Source organism: Physeter macrocephalus, chromosome 16 (assembly GCF_002837175.3).
Source record: "Physeter macrocephalus isolate SW-GA chromosome 16, ASM283717v5, whole genome shotgun sequence".
Lineage (NCBI taxonomy): Eukaryota > Metazoa > Chordata > Mammalia > Artiodactyla > Physeteridae > Physeter > Physeter macrocephalus.
This window is the reverse complement of record NC_041229.1, coordinates 104111892-104133721: the sequence shown is the minus strand read 5'-3', so window position 1 is coordinate 104133721 and position 21830 is coordinate 104111892. Positions and strand designations below refer to the sequence as shown.

Below are 21830 nucleotides of genomic sequence, written 5' to 3'. Positions count from 1 at the left end.
TAAACACAGCTTTGGGGCTTCCCTGGTGGCGCAGTGGTTGCGAGTCCGCCTGCCGATGCAGGGGACGCGGGTTCGTGCCCCGGTCCGGGAGGATCACACATGCCGCGGAGCGGCTGGGCCCGTGAGCCATGGCCGCTGGGCCTGCGCGTCCGGAGCCTCTGCTCCGCAACGGGAGAGGCCACAGCAGTGGGAGGCCCGCGTACCGCAAAAAAAAAAAAACAAACAATAAACACAGTTTTGGTTTAATAGCTAAAGACAGCCAGCTTTTAGGGTGCGATTGTGCATGCCGGCAGTGCGCTTGTTACTTGGGGGTCTCTGCCCATCTGGCACAGCCTCGTCTTACAGACGGGAACCTGAGTCCCGAGGTCGTTCGCCCATCAGGCAGCAGAGCCCAGATCTGACCTGAACCCCAGCTGCTCGGCTGCCAACGTTCAGAGCCCGGACCTCATGAAGCCCTCCGCAAGGAAAGCAGATCGTGGGGCAGCCAGGCTGGTGGCTCCCTGGCTCACCTGCCTTGCACGTCTGGCCGTTGTCCTGAAGCTGCACACCGGTGGGGCAGGCGCACGCGTAGAAAGGCTCCCTCGGGGACAGCAGACACAGGTGGGAGCAGCCGCCGTTGTTCTCCTCACATTGCGTGTGGTCTGGGGAAAGAGGGCAGGCGGGAGAAGGTTCCGGAACGGGCCCTAGACACCCACGCCCACCACTCCCGCTGTGGGCACCCTCCCCGGCCTGCCCCCTCTTGCCGATCTCCTACCACAAGAAACCCCATCTTCTTCAGGGTTCCTCGAAGGACACCTCCTCTGCGGAGGCTGTCCCCAGCCCTCCCTGGCAGGATCCCAGGACCTGCCTGCGTGGTAAGGTGAGGCCCTGGGTCGGGGGCGTCCTGGAGCAGGGGCCTGTCTTATCTCTGTGACATGCCCGGACCCCACGGGCCCTGCACAGAAGCTTGGGGGCCACAGCTGGCCACTGGGCCGAGCCTCTGGTAGCTGATGACAATGCTTTTCATCCTCCCAAAAGCCCTTGCACAGCCAACGTGCAAATGAACTGACAAATACTCCTGGCATCTCACTCTGCCCAGGACAGGGTAGAGGGTGGTACCCGGGAAATGTAAAGCAGTAAACCCAGCTGCGTGTAAGGACCACGATGTTCTCCCCAAAAAACAACTCCAGAGAGCCCCACCCCTGGAAGCCCACTCTTAAGTACAAAGTTGGAACCTTCAACAGCACCGAGGCCAGAATCCGCCCCCCTCCGTGGGCCCCAAGGGAACCAGTGGTGGTCCCTGTAAGAACAGGTGGTGGTCCTCGTGGGAGCGGGTGAGCCCCAGGCCCTGGCCGTGCTTTCTGGCTGCCTGTCACAGGAGCTGTTCACCATCAGGGACCCCTGACACGACCCCATGGGGACCCCAGGCTGAGAACTTTGACTTGGACCAGACTTTTCATGAATAAACATGTAACTTCCACTGGGCCTTGAAAACAGGGCAACCTTCCTTGGGAATCCCTCTGCCACCCCCGAGGAGCGCTGGGGCAGGGCCCTGCCTGAAGCAACCCCGACACCAGCTCTGCGGAGGGGCCTCTCCCAGCCTGCCCCACCCCCAGCCTGGCCCCGACTTACAGTAAGGCTGCCGCTCTGGGCTGAGCACTTGGATATCCATGGGCGAGTAGAGGGCGCTAAGGATCTCCTTCCTCTTGTCTCCAGTCCTCTTGTTACAGGCGTGGATGGAGCGGGTCTGCCAGTCTGTCCAGTACAGAGTGTCTCCAGAGAGCGTCAGGGCAAAAGGGTGCGTCAGACTGCCCTCCACGACCTTCTGCCTGTGGGGGGGGGGCCTGGAAGCCCACTCTTAAGTACAAAGTTGGAACCTTCAACAGCACCGAGGCCAGAATCCGCCCCCCTCCGTGGGCCCCAAGGGAACCAGTGGTGGTCCCTGTAAGAACAGGTGGTGGTCCTCGTGGGAGCGGGTGAGCCCCAGGCCCTGGCCGTGCTTTCTGGCTGCCTGTCACAGGAGCTGTTCACCATCAGGGACCCCTGACACGACCCCATGGGGACCCCAGGCTGAGAACTTTGACTTGGACCAGACTTTTCATGAATAAACATGTAACTTCCACTGGGCCTTGAAAACAGGGCAACCTTCCTTGGGAATCCCTCTGCCACCCCCGAGGAGCGCTGGGGCAGGGCCCTGCCTGAAGCAACCCCGACACCAGCTCTGCGGAGGGGCCTCTCCCAGCCTGCCCCACCCCCAGCCTGGCCCCGACTTACAGTAAGGCTGCCGCTCTGGGCTGAGCACTTGGATATCCATGGGCGAGTAGAGGGCGCTAAGGATCTCCTTCCTCTTGTCTCCAGTCCTCTTGTTACAGGCGTGGATGGAGCGGGTCTGCCAGTCTGTCCAGTACAGAGTGTCTCCAGAGAGCGTCAGGGCAAAAGGGTGCGTCAGACTGCCCTCCACGACCTTCTGCCTGTGGGGGGGGGGCGGGGGGGGGAGGCGGGGGGAGGAGCCGTCAGGGGGTCCCCATCGTGCTCCCCATTTTGAAAGCCTTCCATTGTCACTGCTGACCCATCGGCATCACACAGGACAACAGGAGCACTGATGGAGCAGGGTGAGACCAGGCCAGGGCATCCCAGGAACCCTCTGCCAGGGTGCGCAGGGCACCTTCCAGACCTAGCCAGCCTCCCGCCACCCGACAGTGACGTGGGGGGCCCTGCACACCTAGCTGCTCCCTGTCTAACCCGTTTCCAGAAGGGGGGCTGTTGCCAAAGTGCCCCACAGAGAAGAAAGAAGGAAGAAAAGTGGCAGTGAGGAAGCCATGCCTGGTGACAACAAGCTGATGAGAAGCACACCTGTCCTGCCCTGATGCTTTAACAACATGACACAAATCGGACCAAAGGTATTGATATTTGCTCATTCATATGATGTCAATAATTTATATTATCGGGGCTTCCCTGGTGGCGCAGTGGTTGAGAGTCCACCTGCCAATGCAGGGGACACAGGTTCGTGCCCCAGTCCGGGAGGATCCCACATGCCGCGGAGCGGCTGGGCCCGTGAGCCATGGCCGCTGAGCCTGCGCGTCCGGAGCCTGTGCTCCGCAACGGGAGAGGCCGCAGCAGTGAGAGGCCCACGTACCGCAAAAAAAAATTAATAATAATAATAATTTATATTATCAAAGCAAATTAAACTTGTATCAGCGTTAAAAAAAAAAAGCTGTTCTCATCTGTGTATTTATAACACCCAGCAAACGAGAACTTGTTTTTAATGAGATTATGGACAACGGTAATAGAATCGTAATTCACACAGCTGGTAGCATGCGATTATCTGGTTTAACGACCTGCGCCCCACTATAGGCTTCCTGAGGTGGACGCTGTGGATGGGTGGTCACCACCATGTCCTCAGTCCCCGGTACAGCACTGAGGAGGGAGTCACACTCAAAAGGTATCACTGAATAACCAAAAGTCATACACTCGTGCTCTTTGCCAACCTGACCTGACATTGCCTCTTCCCTGTTTTCTTCATGTCACTTTTTAGAAAGATTTATTGACTAAAAAGGATCATAAGAGAATACTATGAACAGTTACATACCAACAAATTAGACAACCTAGACGAAATGGATAAATTCCTAGAACCATACAATCTTCCAAGACTGAATCGTGAAGAACCAGAAAATCTGAATAGACCGATAATTAGTAATGAAATTGAATCAGGAATCAAAAAACTTCCCCCAAACAGAAGTCCAGGTCCAGATGGCTTCACAGGTGAATTCTAACAAACATTTAAAGAAAAGTTAGTACCTATCCTTCTCAAATTATTCCAAAAAATAGAAGAGGAAGGACAGAATAGCTATTACCAAAAAGACAAGAAACGACAAATGTTGGCAGCGATGTGGAGAAAAGGGAACCCTCGTGCACCGTTTGTGGGAATGTAAATTGGCGCAGGCCCTATGAGAACAGCATGGAGGTTCCTTAAAAAACTAAAAATAGAACTACCATACGATCCAGAAAGCCCACATCCGGGTATTTTCCCAAAGAAAATGAAAACACAAATTTGAAAAGATATATGTACCCCTGTGTTCACTGCAGCTTTATTTACAATGGCCAAGGTATGGAAGTAACCTAAGTGTCTGTCGAGAGATGAACTGAACGGATAAAGAAAAGACGGTGTGTGTGCGTGTGTGTGTGTGTGTGTGTGTGTGTGTGTGTGTGCGCGTGTGTGTGTCTGTGTGTGTGTGTGTACATATATATGAACTGAACGGATAAAGAAAAGACGGTGTGTGTGCGTGTGTGTGTGTGTGTGTGTGTGCGTGTGTGTGTCTGTGTGTGTGTGTGTGTACATATATACACACACACACACACACACACACACACACAATGGAATACTACTCAGCCATAAGAAAGAATGAAATCTTGTCATTTGTGGCAACATGAATGGACCTGGAGAGTATTATGCTAAGTGAAAAACGTCAGACAGAGAAAAACAAATACCATATGATTTCACTTATATGTGAAATCTAAAAAACAAAAGAGAAACAGATTCATAGATACAGAGAACCAACAGGTGTTTGCCAGAGGGGGCGGGTAGGGGAACAGATGAAGGAGATCAGAGGTACAAACTTCCAGCTACAAGATAAATAAGTCATGGGGGACTTCCCTGGTGGCTCAGTGGTTAAGAATCCACCTGCCAATGCAGGGGACACGGGTTCGAGCCCTGGTCTGGGAAGATCCCATATGCCGTGGAGCAACTAAGCCCGTGCACCACAACTACTGAGCCTGCGCTCTAGAGCCCACGAGCCACAACTACTGAGCCCATGTGCCACAACTACTGAAGCTCGCGTGCCTAGAGCCCATGCTCCGCAACAAGAGAAGCCCATGCACTGTAATGAAGAGTAGCCCCCGCTCACCGCAACTAGAAAAAGCCTGCACACAGCAACAAAAACCCAACGCAGCCAAAAATAAATAAATTTTTTAAAAAAATCAAATCTTAAAAAAAAAAATAAGTCATGGGGATGTATGTAATGTACACAGGGAATATAGCCAATAATACTATAATAACTTTGCTTGGTGATGGATGGTTAACTGTTCTCATTGTGACCATTTGATAATTGAATCACTATGTTTTACACTTGAAACGAATGTAATATTGTATGTTAATTATAACTCAATAAAAAAATATTAAAACCCAAACTCATAGATACAGAGAACAGAGAACAGAACTCAGAGATACAGAGAACCCCTGGTTCCAGGGGAGGGGGGGTGGTGAAATGGGTACAGGGGATCAAAAGGTGCCAATTTCCAATTATAAGATAAGTAAGTCCTGGGGATGTAACATACAGCATGGTGACCACAGTTAACAATATTGTATTGTATATTTAAAAGCTGCCAAGAGAGTGGATCTTAAAAGTTCTAATCACAAGGAGAAAAAAATGTAACTATGTATAGTGATGGATGTTAACTTAACTTATTGTGGTCATCATTTTGCAATATACACATATAACAAATCACAACAAATCACAATGTCATACACCTAAAATGAATACCATGTTACATGCCAATTATATCGCAATCAAAATCCAAAAACAGGACCTCCCTGGTGGTGCAGTGGTTAAGCATCCACCTGCCAATGCAGGGGACATGGGTTCGAGCCCTGGTCCGGGAAGATCCCACGTGCCGCGGAGCAACTAAGCCCGTGCGCCACAACTACCGAGCCTGCGCTCTAGAGCCCGCGAGCCACAACTGCTGAGCCCGCCTGCCACAACTACTGAAGCCCACACGCCCAGAGCCCGTGCTCTGCAACAAGAGAAGCCACCGCAATGAGAAGCCCACGCACCGCAACGAAGAGCAGCCCCCACTCACCACAACTAGAGAAAGCCCGTGCGTAGCAACGAAGACCCAACGCAGCCAAAGATAAATTAATTAAATAAATAAATTTAAAAGAAAAAAAACCAAACATACAAAATAATGTCTTGAGGTGAAATTCACATATCACCAAATTAACCATTTCAAAGTGAAAAATTCAGGGCTGCGTAGCACATTCACAATGTGCAAACATCACCAGCAGCTATTTCCCAAACATTTCCATCCCCACAGGAACACCCTGAACATACCAAGCAGGTACTCCTCATCTCCCCTCCCCCCGCAGCCCCTGGAAACAGCAGTCTGCCCTCTGTCCCTAAGGATTCGCCTGTTCTGGACTTTTCACATCAATGAAGTCACACGATATGTGGCCTTTGGTGTCCGGTTTCTTTCACTTAGCAGCATGTTTTCAAGGCCCATCCATGGTGTGGCATCCAGCCGTGCTGCATTCCTTGCCATGGCTGAGCACCACTCCATTGTACGCATGTGCCACATCTTGCTTATCCATCCGTCATTCATCTGCTGGTAGACATTTCAGTTGTTTCTACCTTTTAGCTACTGTGGATGCTCCTGCGACGGATATTCGTGTACAAGTATTTATTTCGATACCAATTTTCAATTCTTTGGGGGCATAAACCTAGGAGCAGAATTGCTGGATCCTACGTTAATTCAATGTTCTCACCCTGAGGAGCCGTGAAACTGCTTTGGATGTAGGGCTCTTTATAGCCTTTTCGATCCCACTTAGAATGAGCATTCTACATTTTGCTATAAAACAGATGCAGATGCCTGCTTGGGCGGGATGTCAGACATGGTGCGTGCACTGTTACGGATCTCAGCTCTGAAAAGGCCTGCAGGCCTCAGGCCCCCAGGGTTTCAGGTGTGAGACCACTGGCCTGAGCTGAGAAGGATCAGCCAACGCCCAGCTGGGACTGGCCAGGGCCCCGTGGGGAAGGTGGGGGCCCAGAGCCGCGCGGAACTTACCGGAAGGAGCCGTCCAGGTTGGCGCGGTGGATGAAGCTAAGCTTGGCGTCCGCCCAGTACAGCTTCTGCTCCTCCAGGTCGATGGTCAGCCCGTTGGGCCAGTAAATGTCCGAGTCCACGATAACCTTCCGGGTGCTGCCATCCATCCCTGCCCGTTCGATCCGGGGTATCTCTCCCCAGTCTGTCCAGTACATGTACCTAACAAGGAGGACAGAAGCGTGATGAGAAAAGCTCGTTTTTGTTTTGTTTTTGTTTTCTGTCTATATGAATGCAAGCGTATGAAACAGAGACAGTGAACTGGCCCTGAAATCTCGCCCAATGTTTAGGGCCAAGGGTATCATTACTTCCGATTTGCTTTCTAAGCAGTCAGTAATACATTAATTTTTTCTTTTTTCTTTTTTTTGGCCGCATTGCTTGCAGGATCTCATTAGTTCCCCAACCAAGGACTGAACCCAGGCCCTCCGCAGTGAAAACACAGAATCCTAACCACTGGACCGCCAGGGAATTCCCTGTAATATATTAATTTTTAATCAAAGTGGGATAATCAAATATACTTGCTTCCGCTTGTTCTCATTTAGCAACATACTCTAGGTATCCTCTTCTTACTAATCGAAATCTTCCTTGTTCTTTTATTTATTTTTTTTTTTTATTTATTTTTTTTTTTGCGGTATGCGGGCCTCCCTCTGCTGCGGCCTCTCCCATTGCGGAGCACAGGCTCCGGACGCGCAGGCTCAGCGGCCACGGCTCACGGGCCCAGCCGCTCCGCGGCATGTGGGATCCTCCCGGACCGGGGCGCGAACCCGGTTCCCCTGCATCGGCAGGCGGACGCGCAACCACTGCACCACCAGGGAAGCCCCTTCCTTGTTCTTTTAATGGCTATATAGTACGGTAAATTATTTAAGTGATTCCACATTGAACGTTTGCGTTGCTTCTGATTTTTTGCTACTATGAAAACGCTGTAAATGAACTTCTAAAAGGCAATTAAAATATGTAAAATGGAATATTATTCAGTGCTAAGAAGAAATGAGCTATTAAGCCATGAAAAGACACGGAGGAACATTAAATGCATGTTACTGACTGAAAGAAGCCAACGTGAAAAGGCTACACGTTCTACGGTTCCCGCATACGACACTGTTGAAGGTGAAGCTATGGAGACAGAAAAAGATCAGGGGCTGCCAGGGACTGGGGAGGGAGGCACTGACGGAGCACAGAGGATTTGTAGGGCAGCAAAACGATTCTGTAGGATAATACAACCATGGATACGTGACATCAAATCTTTGTCAAAAGACAAAGATTAAATGTACATGGGCATACAGGAACTCTCTGTACCTTGCCCTCAATTTTTCTGGGAGCCTAAAACTGCTTTAAAAAAATGAAGTCCGTTAAAAACAACAATGCGTAGGTGAGGTATACACTGAAACATACCAGTTATTCCTGGGTGGGTTGTGGGTGATTCAGCTCTGCTTAACCATGTTCTTAGAGTTTCCAGCCAGAAACCACCGCCTCCTTAGAGGCTTCCTTATTTGATGTCCCTTCACATGAGCAGAGATAATATGCAGGCATCTGGGCTGATGGGTTCAAACCCCACCAGCGCCCAGATGTCCAGGCGGGGTGCCCTCTCAGCATGGCTCTTCAGTGGAGAGCGGAGGGAACCGCACCAGCCTTGAGGACTTGAGTCCCTTGGGTTTCTGCCCAGTCGGCTGTGGACAAGCCACGGGGCACAGGGGGTGGCAGACCTGTTTCACTTTACTTGGTCCACCGGTGTCTCTCCGCAGAGAAGGGGGACAGTGCCTGGATTTCCCTTTGAGGAACCGCCCCCCCTGCACTCGAGGTTCATGAAACTCTCCAGGTGGTGTGTCTGCCCCCACACCCCCTCCTGGAGGGGGCACAGATCAGTCCTGAACAATCAACAAACCCCACTACCCTCAGCCTTAGTGGCTGCTTTAGAGACAGGCAGATGGGAGTCGGCCTGCAAGGGGAGGGCAGGGGGCTCCTGGGAGCCACCTGTGCCATCATGGGAGGGCCTGCCAGGAAAGAGAGCGCAAGCCCAGACGGGGAGAGGCGGGGTCGTGGGACATAGTGGGAGTGAGAACAGGTCACTTCTCAGACGCCCTAGTTCCTTGGGCCCATAGGCTTGCTTCCCTTCGAGCTGCTTCTATTACCAATCAAGTCCCCTCCCCGCACTCCCTCTCCACTCCCGCTCTCAGCCTCCGCGTCTTCAGAGGTAAAATCTCATCCCTTTCAGCAAAGCCTGAGCTGCCGTCCACCAGGGACCAGCAAAGTCATCAGGGATATGGGGAGAACAGGCCCAGCCTTGCCCTTTGGTGGGGGTCTCTGTCCAGCAGGAGAGAGAAAATGACACGCACACAAGCTGCCACTCCCCCCGAGATGGGAGCTCCGAGGGCCACCCCCATTCATGGGGCCATGCGGCCTTCCCAGAGGGGTGTCATTTCGGAGCTGGCACTGTTGCCACCTGCTAGACGGGTTATGACAGATGATGATAATGAGCTCCCGGGGGCTTCACGTGCGGCGAGGGGCCAACCACACCCCGCCATTGTCACCAAGCTCCCCTGCTCTCCAGCCCCCATGGGGACAGAGAACTCGGAACACCTCTCCAACAAGCTCTCCACTCTGCTCTCCGCTGAAGAAGTGACGCAGGGACTATTCCCATTGGACAGGTGAGAAAACCGAGGCTCCGGAAGGCTGCGCTGCCCCAGGTCACAAGATCTGGGAGCACAACACGGTTCTCCGGTTGAGGTCAGAGCCTGGCCGCTGTCTGACCCGCCCCCCAGCCTGGGGTGGTGGTGAACGGCTCCGGGCACCCGAGGCTCCGGGCGCCCGAGGCTGGCAGGCGCCGTCGGCCAGCTCAGCAAAGGCTCCCGCCGGCCTGGTGCAGGCACCTTTCTCTCCCGGTGCTTTTCCCAGCCCCCAGCAGCCTGGAAAGAGCCCAGCCCTCCCGCCGGCTGCCCAGAAGGTATCAGGAGAATCAATCTCAGAGCCATCCACTCACGTGCTCCGTGAATGCTTCTCGGTGGCCAACGGGAAAGGCCGGAAAATGTGCCGGCTCAGGACCTCCGCGAGGAGCATAATTCAGATTCTTTCCCCCGGGTTTCATAACAGAGGCCCGGCTGGTTTCCTTAAATGGGGAATTTGCGAGCCACCCTGTTCCCAGAGCCCAGCTGGCGTGGATGTGATCGTGCAGAGCCTTCAACGCTGCTACAGGCCCAGCCAAGCTCCACGGAGGAAAATCAACTCCTGAAGCAAAGCCCTGCAGCCTGGTCTCGGCGCAGAGGGCAGAGGCTGGCCACGGTTGCGGTTGTGTGTTATTTTAGGGAAGGGCCATTTTGCATTTTAAAGAGGGGGTTGGGTTTCAGCCCGGCTTTAACTCGAGACTCAGGAGCCACTGCAGCCCCTCGTGGGCTGGGACAGGCCTGGGCCACCCCCCGGGCGCTGGGCTGACGTCTTCCCGGCCCCGGGTCCTCAGGGCCAGAGAGTCCTCCCTGGAGCCTGCTCTGCCGCCCAAGCGGGCACCTGGTGCTGGGAGTGGAGGTGCCTCCCCAGCCTCGCCGGGACACCTGCCCTTTGCCAGCCGTGCTGCGGAACCTGGCCAAGTGCAGGCCCTGGGGTCTGTGGGTCCTCCTGGCTATGGGGCTCTTGGTCACGTGCACCCTGAGGTGGACGTTCAGACTGAGAACCTTCCTTCCTGATGACGCATCAGGGGCAGTATCCCCTCATCTGAGGAGGGACCCTAGTTGTGAGGCAGAAAGGCTGCGTCACAAGAGGACACACGGAGACAACAGAGGTTCCAACAGGGCCGGGGGGAGGCAGTGCTGCCCCCTGCAGACGCGAGTCTGTGGCCAGGACGGAGAGTGAAGCCCACTGCCCCCGCTCTCAGGACAGTATTCCTGCCCCCAGGACTCAGCTCAAACTCATGGCAAGGACCACCGCCAGGCAGAGTGGGGTGCTGCCCATGGTCCCTGTGCACTGGCCTGGAGCCCTCCCCTCCTGGGCAACGGTGTCCAAGGGGACGGAGCGGACACTGCTAAGCTCGACCACACCACAGACGAAGCTGGGACCAGAGTCCAGCGTTCTCACCGTCATCGATCGTCCCACTGGTGAGTGGGACGCTTAGCACCACCACTTCGCTCCACCACGCATCAGACACATCGCTGGGGCGGCGGGAGACGTGGGGGAGAGGCCGGGGCCTCAGGTGTCCCGCCCAGGGCATCAACACCAAAGCCAACTCTGCCTCAGGGGCAGGGGTGTGATCCCAGCAGGATCTGGGGGAAGAATTCAGAGGCAAGACCAGAAAAGATTTCAAACATTTAATAAAAAAGACAGCCAGAGACGGACCAACTCCTAGGGATGCTACAGGCAAAGCCAGCCTGGGGGTGAGCATGAAGACGACTGCTCTCAACCAAGCACCTCCCCACTGAGCACCTCCCAACCAAGTACCAAGCACCTCCCCACTGAGCACCTCCCAACCAAGCACCTCCCCACTGAGCGCCTCCCAACTAAGTACCAAGCACCTCCCAACTGAGCACTTCCCAACCAAGCATCAAGCACCTCCCAACCGAGTGTCAAGCACCAAGCACTCCCCACTGAGCACCTCCCAACCAAGCACCAAGCACCTCCCCACTGAGCACCTCCCAACCAAGTACCAAGCACCTCCCAACTGAGCACCTCCCAACCAAGCACCTCCCAACTAAGTACCAAGCACCTCCCAACCGAGCACTTCCCAACCAAGCACCAAGCACCTCCCAACCGGGTATATCCCAACCAAGCACCAAGCACCTCCCAACTGGGTATCTCCCAACCAAGCACCAAGCACCTCCCCACCGGGCGCCTCCCAACCAAGCACCAAGCACCTCCCCACCGGGCGCCTCCCAACCAAGCACCAAGCACCTCCCCACCGGGCGCCTCCCAACCAAGCACCAAGCACCTCCCAACTGGGTATCTCCCAACCAAGCATCAAGCACCTCCCAATGGAGCTCACACACACACAAACACTCAGCTTTTAAACCAGCAGCTCCAGAAGGCGCCAGCTATTCCGACATCAAAAGCCAGTCTAGTGCACTTTCTCAGTCAACACGCCGAGAAGCCCCCGTAAGGAGGTTTACTTGGCCACCAAAGCGCCCCCTCACCCAGGGTGCTCCCCGAGCTACCCACGCACCAGCACTGGCAGGACAGGCCTCTGCCTCCCAAACCTCATTCCACCCACCCCAGGGCGGGCTGAGAGGCCCTTCCGTCCTGGGCTGCAGGCAGGGCGGCCAGTGTCACCACCCCTCCAGGGCAGGGGAGGGCGCTGCCAGGGGCAACAGCAAGTCAGGGGCATCAGGACCAGAACCCAGAGTCCTGTGGTGTTTCTGTTCCAGATGCCCAACTGCCGTTCCTGACACATGAGCAGCAGAGAAGTGGGCAGACACAGCAGTGGGTCGAGCACGGCCAGGAGGCAGGTGCCTGGCCTGATGCAGCCTGGCTAAGAGTGTGTCCTTCCCAGGTGGCAGGGAGAGGGAACAGAGGACCGAGGGGTGACCGAACGAACAGCTACCGCTCACGGAAGTCTGCAGTGAGCCTGGCCTGGCTGGGCGGCTCGGTCATCTCCCCACGATCTCTCCATCCCAGCCTTCAGCTCTGCACGTGTTCTTAGCTTGGCCGCCACTCACAAAACCCCACCTGGAACTCATGGCTGGGCCCTGAGCCTTCGTAGGTCACGTGAGCTCAGCCAGACTGGGAGGCAGGGGGAAGCAGAGGGCTTCCAGAAGACACCAGAGAAACCATCCGCAGCAAGTTCCACTTCCGGACAAGGAGTTTCACTTTTTCCACCCACTTTCAGCTGATGCAGTCATAAAGGAAGTGAAAGGTGTGAGTTCTACCTGTCAGAGCGCTCGCACCTCCTCGGAGGACACCGTCACACACGCCATCTGAGACGTTTAGTGATTCGAATCCACGGCCAAGCACGTCAGTTGCCTCAGAGGCAGCGAGTTTTAAAAAAACCCACACTACAGGGTATCAAGGGGAAATCATTCTCAACGACAAAAAATTCTGAAAACGAACTCATTTTAAGACTGCCGCATTTTCCCTAAAAAAGGTACGTGGGCTCAGGTAAGTTCAAGAGGGAAATCACGACCCCTCCCACTCGCACCAGGGAGGAGAGGCACTGGGTTTACCCGTGAGCGGGGTCCAAGGCGATGGCCCGCGGCTGGTCCAGGTCCTGCCAGAAGAGGACCTTCCGGGACGTCCCATTGAGATTGGCCACCTCGATGCGATTGGTCTCCGAGTCCGTCCAGTACAGCTTCTTGCCGACCCAGTCGCAGGCCAGGCCGTCGGGCGACACCAGGCCGGAGACGACCACGTTCTGCACGGCAGCCCCCGTCTGGTTCAGGTAGGTCTGCTTGATGGCCTCCTCGCTCACATCCGTCCAGTACACGGCTCCCTTGGAGAACTGGAAATCCACCGCGGCCGCGTCCTCCAGGCCGCTGACCACAACGGTGGACTCCAACTTGACTCCGCCGGCGTCCACCAGCCGTACGTCCCGGCGGTTGGCAAACAGGAGGAGCGGCGAGGCTGTGGGGGTAGAAGCAAACCGTGAGGACTGCAGGCTGAGCCGCGGGCCACGCAGCCCAGGACGGGGGGCTAGGTGCCCGGACCCTGCCCGGCCCGGGCCCGAGGCTCCCGGCTCCTTCCTTCCGTCCCCAGCCTCTGCCGGGAAGGCACCTGGGCGGGCCCAGCCACCCGTTCAGAGGCTCTTCCAACGCAGCAGACAGCGCCGCAGTTACTGAAATCACCGCGGGTCCCACCCAGGGCCCGCCTCTGCAGGGCAGGAGCACGCGTGGAGGGTTCGAGGTCAGGACCGTCTCCGGGGCTCCACCACTCCCACCGTCACCATCATGATGTCACGTCTACAGTCCTTCGTGGCAGCAGGGACATGGCAAAAATCACAAACACCGGGATGTGACAACTACATCCGAGCTGGGCATCCTGACCTCTTGCAAGGAGGAGGTGGCCGCCAAAGAACCCCTGTCCCTAATCTCACCCCTCCCTGCCCCAAGCAGGTACAAACAGATAATACAGCGTACACATCCTCACAGGCTGATGGCTCTCTGCAGGTCACACACAGCACACAGGGGTGGGCAGGCGCCTCTCTGAGCCCCCTGCGCTCTCGGCACACAGGCCTGGGCCGTGGGTGACAGTTCACCCATTTTACAGAAGGGTAAGATGAGGCTCCGAGAGGAACAAAGTTCAACAGCACACCAGAGGTGCCACACTCTGGAACAGGCATCGCGTGCTGGTTGCACAGGTGTATTTATTTAGTTTGCAAAAAGGTATCACTTTTCTGTGTACACGCACTTCAGTAAAAAGGTTTTTTTTAATTAAAAGTGGAAGTTTCCCTGTCTTCCCAGCTGCTACAATAAGCTGAGGGTCCCAGTGGACCCTGTTCTCCAGGATGGCTCGTCTGCCCGTCTAAGAATGCCCTGCCCCGCCCAGGGCCAGCACACAGCAGCTGCTCTATAAATACACTTCATCCTCCCCACCCAGCCCCTAGCATCCTAACTTCAAGGCAGGGAGTCACCTCTGCCCTGTGAGAGGTGAGAAGGGAAAGGGTGGGGTGCCCAGAAGGGTCTGGGTCCCCCACTGCCAGCCAGAGGTTGCAGAGAGCAGAGTGGCAGTGACACACACCACCGGAGGCACTGCCGGCAGTCGGGTGCCATCCGAGGGTCAGGGGCCGGCCGGTCGGTGGACCGTTGGCAAGGGGATGATACCCAGGATCAGGGAGGGTCCAGACCTTCAGAGGAGGAAGAATCGTATAGACCAGAGGCAGAGGGCCTTCACAGGAAGAGTCGTGCGGGATCTGGAGGCCCGCGGACCGAGGCAGAAAAGCTGCTGCAAACAGACACCCCACGGCGCACGCAGGGCGACGGGTGCCCCCAGAGCACCTGCCCGTTCATGGTCACCAGGGCCCCGCCGGCCACTGGAGCGCAGACGAGCAGAAATCCGACCCCGCCCGCGAGGTTCGCGGTGCCCGGCCTCCAGAGACTCCTCGCCTCTCATCCGGGGAAGGCAGGAGCGGGGGTGGTTCCTAACCTCGGGGCTCACAGAGCCCTCTGACAAGCTGACCCTCTCCCCAGAAACAGACACAGGTGCGCACACCAAGGCCCCGTGACACTCCCCCACCAGGATGGACCCAGCTCCCGCCTAAGAACCCCTTGCGAAGGCCAGCAGGGAGGACGCCGACGTCGCTCTCTTCTCTAAACCAGCACCTCTGGGAGACAGTGCAAGGGACCATCTCACGAGAAGGCAAGCTCCCCGCTGCCACAGCTGGCCCAGTGGGAGCTGGTGGCCACAGGTGAGGGAGGAAACTCACCCGGCATCAGCATCAAGAGGTGGACGGCCCCGCAGACAGGAGTCTCCAGTCAGAGGCGTTCCAGCCCCCAGGGGACGCGCTTTGGAGGGAGGTACCCACGGGGCGAGTCGCCAGTCCCAGCTGTTGGCCAGACACCCAGTAAGTTAACCCTTCCCCGCAGCCAAAGTCCCAGAGGAGGACAGGGAGCCTGGGCTGGGGGAGAACCAGGAGGCGGGGAGCCACGGGAGCTGCCCTCGGCACACTACATCCTAAGTCTGCTCTGTTCTTTCTCCCCAAACTGGAAAGACCACATTTTCCCCCACAGTTTATACTCTGGGCAGTGCAGGTGCCCCCTTCAAAGGCCACAGGTGATGGGGGGTGGATTTCAATTTCCTGCGCTTTTCCCAAACTCAGACTCCTAGGAGGGCCAGGGCGGGCAGGCTCTCTCCAGGAGAAGCCACTCCTGCTTCGAAGACATCTAGAAACCACCACACACTCAGTTCCTAAGTCTGAAGAGGCACCCACTTCACCCTCCCATCTCCCTGGGGGCTCATGGCGACGGGGGCCTCTTGTGGGGGGCTGCCCCCCCGCAGCTGGCACCTACCCGCCCAGTGCCCCTCCTAGGGCTTGGGGAGCCCCGGCTGATGCGGCCCCAAGCCTCCCAGGGGCCACGGGTACCCTGGATCATCTGGGAGATGTGGCCCCCTGGGGCCCCTCCTTCCCCACGGGAGGAGAGAGGCTGGGGAGGCGGGCAGGTTTAGAGTAGCCAGGCGAGGGGCTGGCATCGGGACAGGCTGTCCTGAGGAGTGATGCACTGGGCTGAGGCCACGACAGAGCCGGCCAGTGGGCAGGCAGCGGGGTGTCGTGTAGCACATGCCAGCCTGGCTGGGACACGCAACCGAACCAAGAACCCACCCTCGTGTCCTGTATTACATGGGGGGAAAAGACAACAAGCAACCCACGTGATGGGTAAGGCGATGTCAGTTATGCCTCGCAACATCGATGCTGTGGTTTGCAAAACAGAGCAGGGTAAAGGATTTGGGAGCGGGGTCTGCCGTTTCACGTAAGATGGTCAGGGTGGCCTCGCTGAGGAAGTGACACCTGCGCAAAGACTTGAAGGGGGCGAGAGAGGGCCGGAGGGAGGGCATCCTGGCAGAGCGGATGACCAGCGCAAAGGTCCTGGGGCCAAACACGCAGGAGGCAGCAGACGGTCCTATGTGCTCCTTCCCGAGGTAACATGCCCACGGGCCCAAGACCCTGTAGGTCAAGGGGCTCAGGTGCGTATCTCCCAGGTGAGGAGACCGCAGCTCTTGGAAGGGTGCTTTGACCTGCCTCAGGTCACTCCAGGGATGATCTCTTGACCTGTGGCCCGAGCTTTTGGGGCAGTGAGGAGAAGAAACAAGCAGCGTGAGGAGGGAGAGGAGTGCAGGGCCGAGAGGCTGAGAGCTGGGCCGGCAGCCCAGCCACCACTGCACCCCAGGACTCACGCGGGGTCACCTGGCCGCCGCGGATGCAGGAACAGCCCTTTTAGGAAATACCGCGGTATCTGGTATTAAGGACCATAAAACGTTTAAACCCTCTCCCTAGGGACTGGCCTCACAGGACCTTATCCCAAGGAACACCTGAAGGAAGGAAAAGGTCCTAGACACAATATTTGCTGCAGTCTTCCTTATAATAAGAAAAATAAACAAATAAAAAATCTCCAACATCTGGGTACCTAGGCTGTTCTCTCAGTAGAAAGTTGTGTCCATTAAAGTAGTAAGAAACTGACTGCAGTGACACCAGAAAATGTGCAAGAAATGTTAAGTCAACACACACACACACAACGTAACTATTAACCCCGATTTGTACTAGAATTGCAGGTATGAGAAGGTGCTAGGTGGGGACAAAGACTGAAAAAAGGACTGCATAATGAAAGATGACTTTGTTGAGTCTCTGGATAAATATCTTTAAATGTTTTAACCCCAGGTTCCATTTATGTTGTTATGACATTCTCTGTGCAAGTTCTTTTTTTTCAGGACCACGTATCACAAGGGTGCACAGACCGGGTCGGCCCCCCGAGTGAGCAGCCTGGAGCCAGCTCAGGGGCACGGCTCAGATCTGGGCCTCTCTGAGCTCAGCATCCTGTGAGATGGGGGTCCTCACTGCACCCCCACCTCAGAGACTGTGAGGCTTCAACAGAACAATTCATACAAAGCCTCAGCCCGGTAGCAGCACATTTTAGGCACTCAGTAAACACCAGCCGGGGCATCGCTGGTGCTAGCAGTTCATTAAATGTTTCTTTCATCCAGTCCCGGGACGGTCCTGCTACAAAGGAAAGCACATCAGCTCAGACTCTCGTTCAAACCCCAGCCTGGCCTCCAGCTGCGAGATTTGGGGCCAGACTTTTTATCTCTGCTCTGAGCCTGTTTCCTCATCCATCCAGCAGGAAATGCTAACTACTTAAAAGGCACCGCTGGCTGCTGTGGGGCTGCAGTGCAGAGCACCCAGCAGGTCCTCAAAAAGTTACCTGTCGAGGGGCTTCCCTGGTGGCGCAGTGGTTAAGAATCTACCTGCCAATGCAGAGAACACCGGTTCAATCCCTGGTCTGGGAAGATCCCACATGCCGCGGAGCGACTAAGCCCGTGCACCACAGCTACTGAGCCTGCAACTCTAGAGCCCACGAGCCACAACTACTGAGCCCGCGCGCCTAAAGCCCGCGCTCCGCAATGAGAGAAGCCGATGCAATGAGAAGCCCACGCACTGCAACGAAGAGTAGCCCCCGCTCGCTGCAGCTAGAGAAAGCCCGTGCGCAGCAACGAAGACCCAACGCAGCCAAAAATAATTAATTAATTTTTTTTAAGTTACCCATCGAGCTACCATGTGACCCAGCAATTCCACTCCCAGGTGTGTACCCAAGAGAACTAAGAGGACTAAATAAATACTTGTACATGCATGGTCGTAGCAGCACGATTCGCAGTCGCCCAAAGGCAGAGGCAGCCCAAATGTCCATCCACGGACAAATGGATAAACAAAATGTGCTCTATCCATACCATGAAATATTATTCAGCCATAAAAAGCCGTGAAGGACTGACACGGGCTACAACATGGATGAGCCTTGAAAACATGATGCTCCAGAAGAAGACAAGACACAAAAGGCCACACAGCACAGGATTCCAGTCACATGAAATGTCCCAAGTAGGCAAATCCACAAAGACAGACACACAGATTAGTAGTGGCCAGGGGCTGGGGGCTGGGGTTGGGGGATAAGGCAAAACCGTTTAATGGGGACAGGGTTTCCTATGGGGGCAATGGAATGTTCTGGAACTAGATCGTGGTGGCTAGCCAACATGGTGAATGCACTAAAGGCCAATGGATTATTCACTTTAAAATGGTTAATTTTACGTTGCATAAATTTCACCTCAACAGATAATTTCTAAAGGCACCACTGCACCCCAAGCCCACTGAATTCCCCCCGTGACCTTCTTCCTTCATCCTGGCTTCCCAATCGGCTAACTCAGGCATGGATGACCCTTTCTGTGACCCCGGATTCACGCAGCCCCTTCTTGGCATGGCCCTCAGAACACCCACAGAGTTCTGTGGGTTCTCCTTGTTTCCCTGCCAGGGGACGGGGAGTAGACCACTCCCACCTATTTCTAGGGTAGGTCTGCCGTTCCCAGCATCCTCGGCCCATCAGTGTCAGAAAAAGGCCACTCTTTCCCCTCCTGGCCCGGGTACCAGGACCCGTGATTAACGTGCAGTCCCTACCACAGTGGAATCAGGAGTCTGAAGATCTCAGTGCCAACAATCCCATTTTAACCCATGTAAGCATAGCCAGTATTTATATATAGAATTCATAGCAGATGTCTGGGCTTCCATTCCAATAGCCTGTATTTTACACTGTTCACATGGTTACACTAAACACAACCCAACTCACTGTAACCCAATCCTCTGCTACTACACCAAAATAAGCAACGTTTTTAGTACATGCCTTATTGATATTCACCAAGCGTTACATTGCTCATTGGAGCAGGCTGGAGGCTGGAGGCAAACTATGGCTTACGGGTCAGGAACGGTCCTTCGTCCCACACCAGCCCCACGGGGAAGGCCAAGAAATGGAAGACAACGTGGGGTACATTCAGGGAGCCTACAGCACAGTCGGGCAGCACACACATTACACACACATGCAGTCAACCACCTAAGCAGGAAGAAAAGGCAGATAAGTGACATGGACAGGAGGTGCCTGGAGGAGAACAAGCTGTCTGGTGAAGCTGGCGGGCTCCCTGGAGGAGGGAGACGTGAACAAGACTTAGCGAATGCCTAGCATGCGGAGGTCCGACCCCGAGATGCAGCTATGTGCTCAAGGCAATGAATTCTACCCCCAATAACTTGCCTGACGCCTAACGGCTCTAGGTGGCTTCTAGCTTGGGCTTCTCAAACTGGGCACTCGCCACCCCTCCTTCGCACTTGCTCATACCTGCATCCCGAGGGGCAGGAGCTCCTCCTCCAGCTGTGCCTGTGTCCGCTTCCACGTGCCCTCTGTTCTCTACTTGCCCAGCCCTGCACCACACCACGTGCTGAGCAGGAGGCTTTCCAACCAGCCCCGAGTGCCGGAAGAGACAGTCCCTCCTAATTCATGTCCTTCGGAAAGTCCTGGCTGCCCTGGGTCCACTACATCCCCTTACACATTTTACGACCAGCTCCCCAAGTTCCATAAAATCCGCGTTGGGACTTTTCATGGCATTGCTTTTAAAGTTTTTACAATATGAAAAAAGCAAAAATGTCAGCGCTTAGCTGGCAGGACAGAGAGACAGACAATGATGCTCTTGACACTGTTGTCTGTGGTGGTGAAAGCCTGGGTTTACTAGTTTATTCAATTATGGTGGGAGATGGATGCGGGTGACGGTTGTACAACACATGAATGTACTTCATGCTACCCAACTGGACACTTTAAAATGGCTAAGAGGGTAAATTTTAAGTTATGTGTATTTTAACACTATTCAAAATAATAACAAATAAAAACTGACAGTCTAGTAATACTGTAGAATATAATAAGCTACTAAAAAGAATGACTCAGAACTACAGCTACAGCCTTCATTCAGGATTTTTTATTTTACATGTCGGCTGGTCATTAAAGCATGTCTACTATGTACTATTTATTCACTAATTGAAGCCAGTGTAGACTCATCTATACCTATTTCGTGAAATGGGTTAAGATCTAATATTCCCATTTACTTGGATGTTCAGATGTTTCCTACGTCTGGACAGTGAGAGTCCCTTTACGTTGGCTCTTGGGTCCCCTTGACACGTCCCCACCATCGCGTGAGGATTTCTTTACTTTCTTTCTGGGACAGTGACATGCTCCAGGCTCATGTGTATTTCTCCCTGCCCCAGCTGGAGAATCGGCCCTTTCCCGAGGAGCTCTGGTTCCTCTGAGTGGAGCGTGATCCTTAGAAGCCAAGACCTGGGTGCTGGGTGTGCTCACTGCTTCCGGGCCTTCTCAGCAGACGGAGCTGGGAAACATACACACAGTCCCTCCTCCTTATTCACAGATGCCAGCCTGGCAAGTCGCCCACTGGCTCAGGTTTATTTATAACCCCATCGATGCCCAGGAGCTTTCCGATCATTCCTGGACATGCACGTGCACAGGGAGGGGTGGAAAAACAGTCACCTGATGCGCCAGCCGCCAGCCAAGGTGGCACAGGCGAGCCCTGCCCTCCTGTCTCAGCTCACACTGTAAACGAGTGTCCTCTCCAGTCGTTAGTGCCACACTGTTGGCATTCCTGTGCTTTCTGTGGGTGATTTCACTGTTGAACACGGCCCCAGGCACAGGGCTGAGGGGCTGTTGGTGTGCAGGGTGGCTGCAGCGTGGTGTACACATAGAGGAAATGGGTGTTAGATGAGCTTACAGCATTACTGGTCATGGGTCAGTGTGAATGAACCAACTATACCTATTAAATCAGGTGTCTTTAAACAGAAACACACGTCCAACAAGGCTGCGTGTCGATCGGCAGATGAAAATGTGGCCAGAAGCTCTGGGGGGGACCCAAGCCTGTATCTCCCCCAGGACCAGTGGTTCAGAATTCACTCATTCAGTGTTTGCGGTGGCTTTATACACCAGAACTACTGTGAATAACGAAAACCCACTGTATATGTAAATACGTACATTCCTACACACACACACCCATAACATTTCTCCATTTGTGTGTGTGTGTGTGTGTCTGTGTGTGTGTACACGTGGTAAAAATCCAAGACTTCATGGCTGTCCTTGCAATGTTAAACCTTTCCTCGGGGTACTTTCTAGTCTCCCCTCTTTCTACGTTTGTCAGTACGCTCTCCAAAGTAGAAACGTGGCTTTTGTAATTGTCAATATATTTACTTACCTGCTCAGTATCACCAACTCCCACCCACTCCCATAAGCTCTGCTGGCCTCCACCCCCGCCACCAACCTCCCCCAGCCCATGTCACCAGTGGCACCTCTACGTGGCACCCCACCATGACCTCACATCCTCAAATGCCAGGCACCAACATTTCTGCACAGGGAGGGGAAGGGAAGAGCATTACTGGGAATCGTGCTGAATCTGTGGATCATTGAGGGGAAAACTGACCTTTCTACGATATTGTCTTCCTATCCATGAACATTTATTTAGGTCTTCTTTAGTGTCCCCATAAAATTTTGTTATTTTTTTTT

General features: G+C 54.5%; 1 protein-coding gene across 1 annotated transcript in view; it reads right to left on the bottom strand.

Annotated features, from left to right (window-relative positions):
• LRP5 (LDL receptor related protein 5) overlaps positions 1 to 21830 on the bottom strand; it is a 108800-nt gene that overhangs the window by 43875 nt on the left and 43095 nt on the right. The window contains exons 2-6 of the mRNA XM_055091384.1: positions 12987 to 13383; positions 6817 to 7014; positions 2103 to 2450; positions 1612 to 1808; positions 348 to 641 (exon numbers count right to left, since the gene is read on the bottom strand). Of these exons, the coding sequence (XP_054947359.1) occupies positions 348 to 641; positions 1612 to 1808; positions 2103 to 2450; positions 6817 to 7014; positions 12987 to 13383 (1434 nt within the window). The remainder of the gene's footprint in view (positions 1 to 347; positions 642 to 1611; positions 1809 to 2102; positions 2451 to 6816; positions 7015 to 12986; positions 13384 to 21830) is intronic.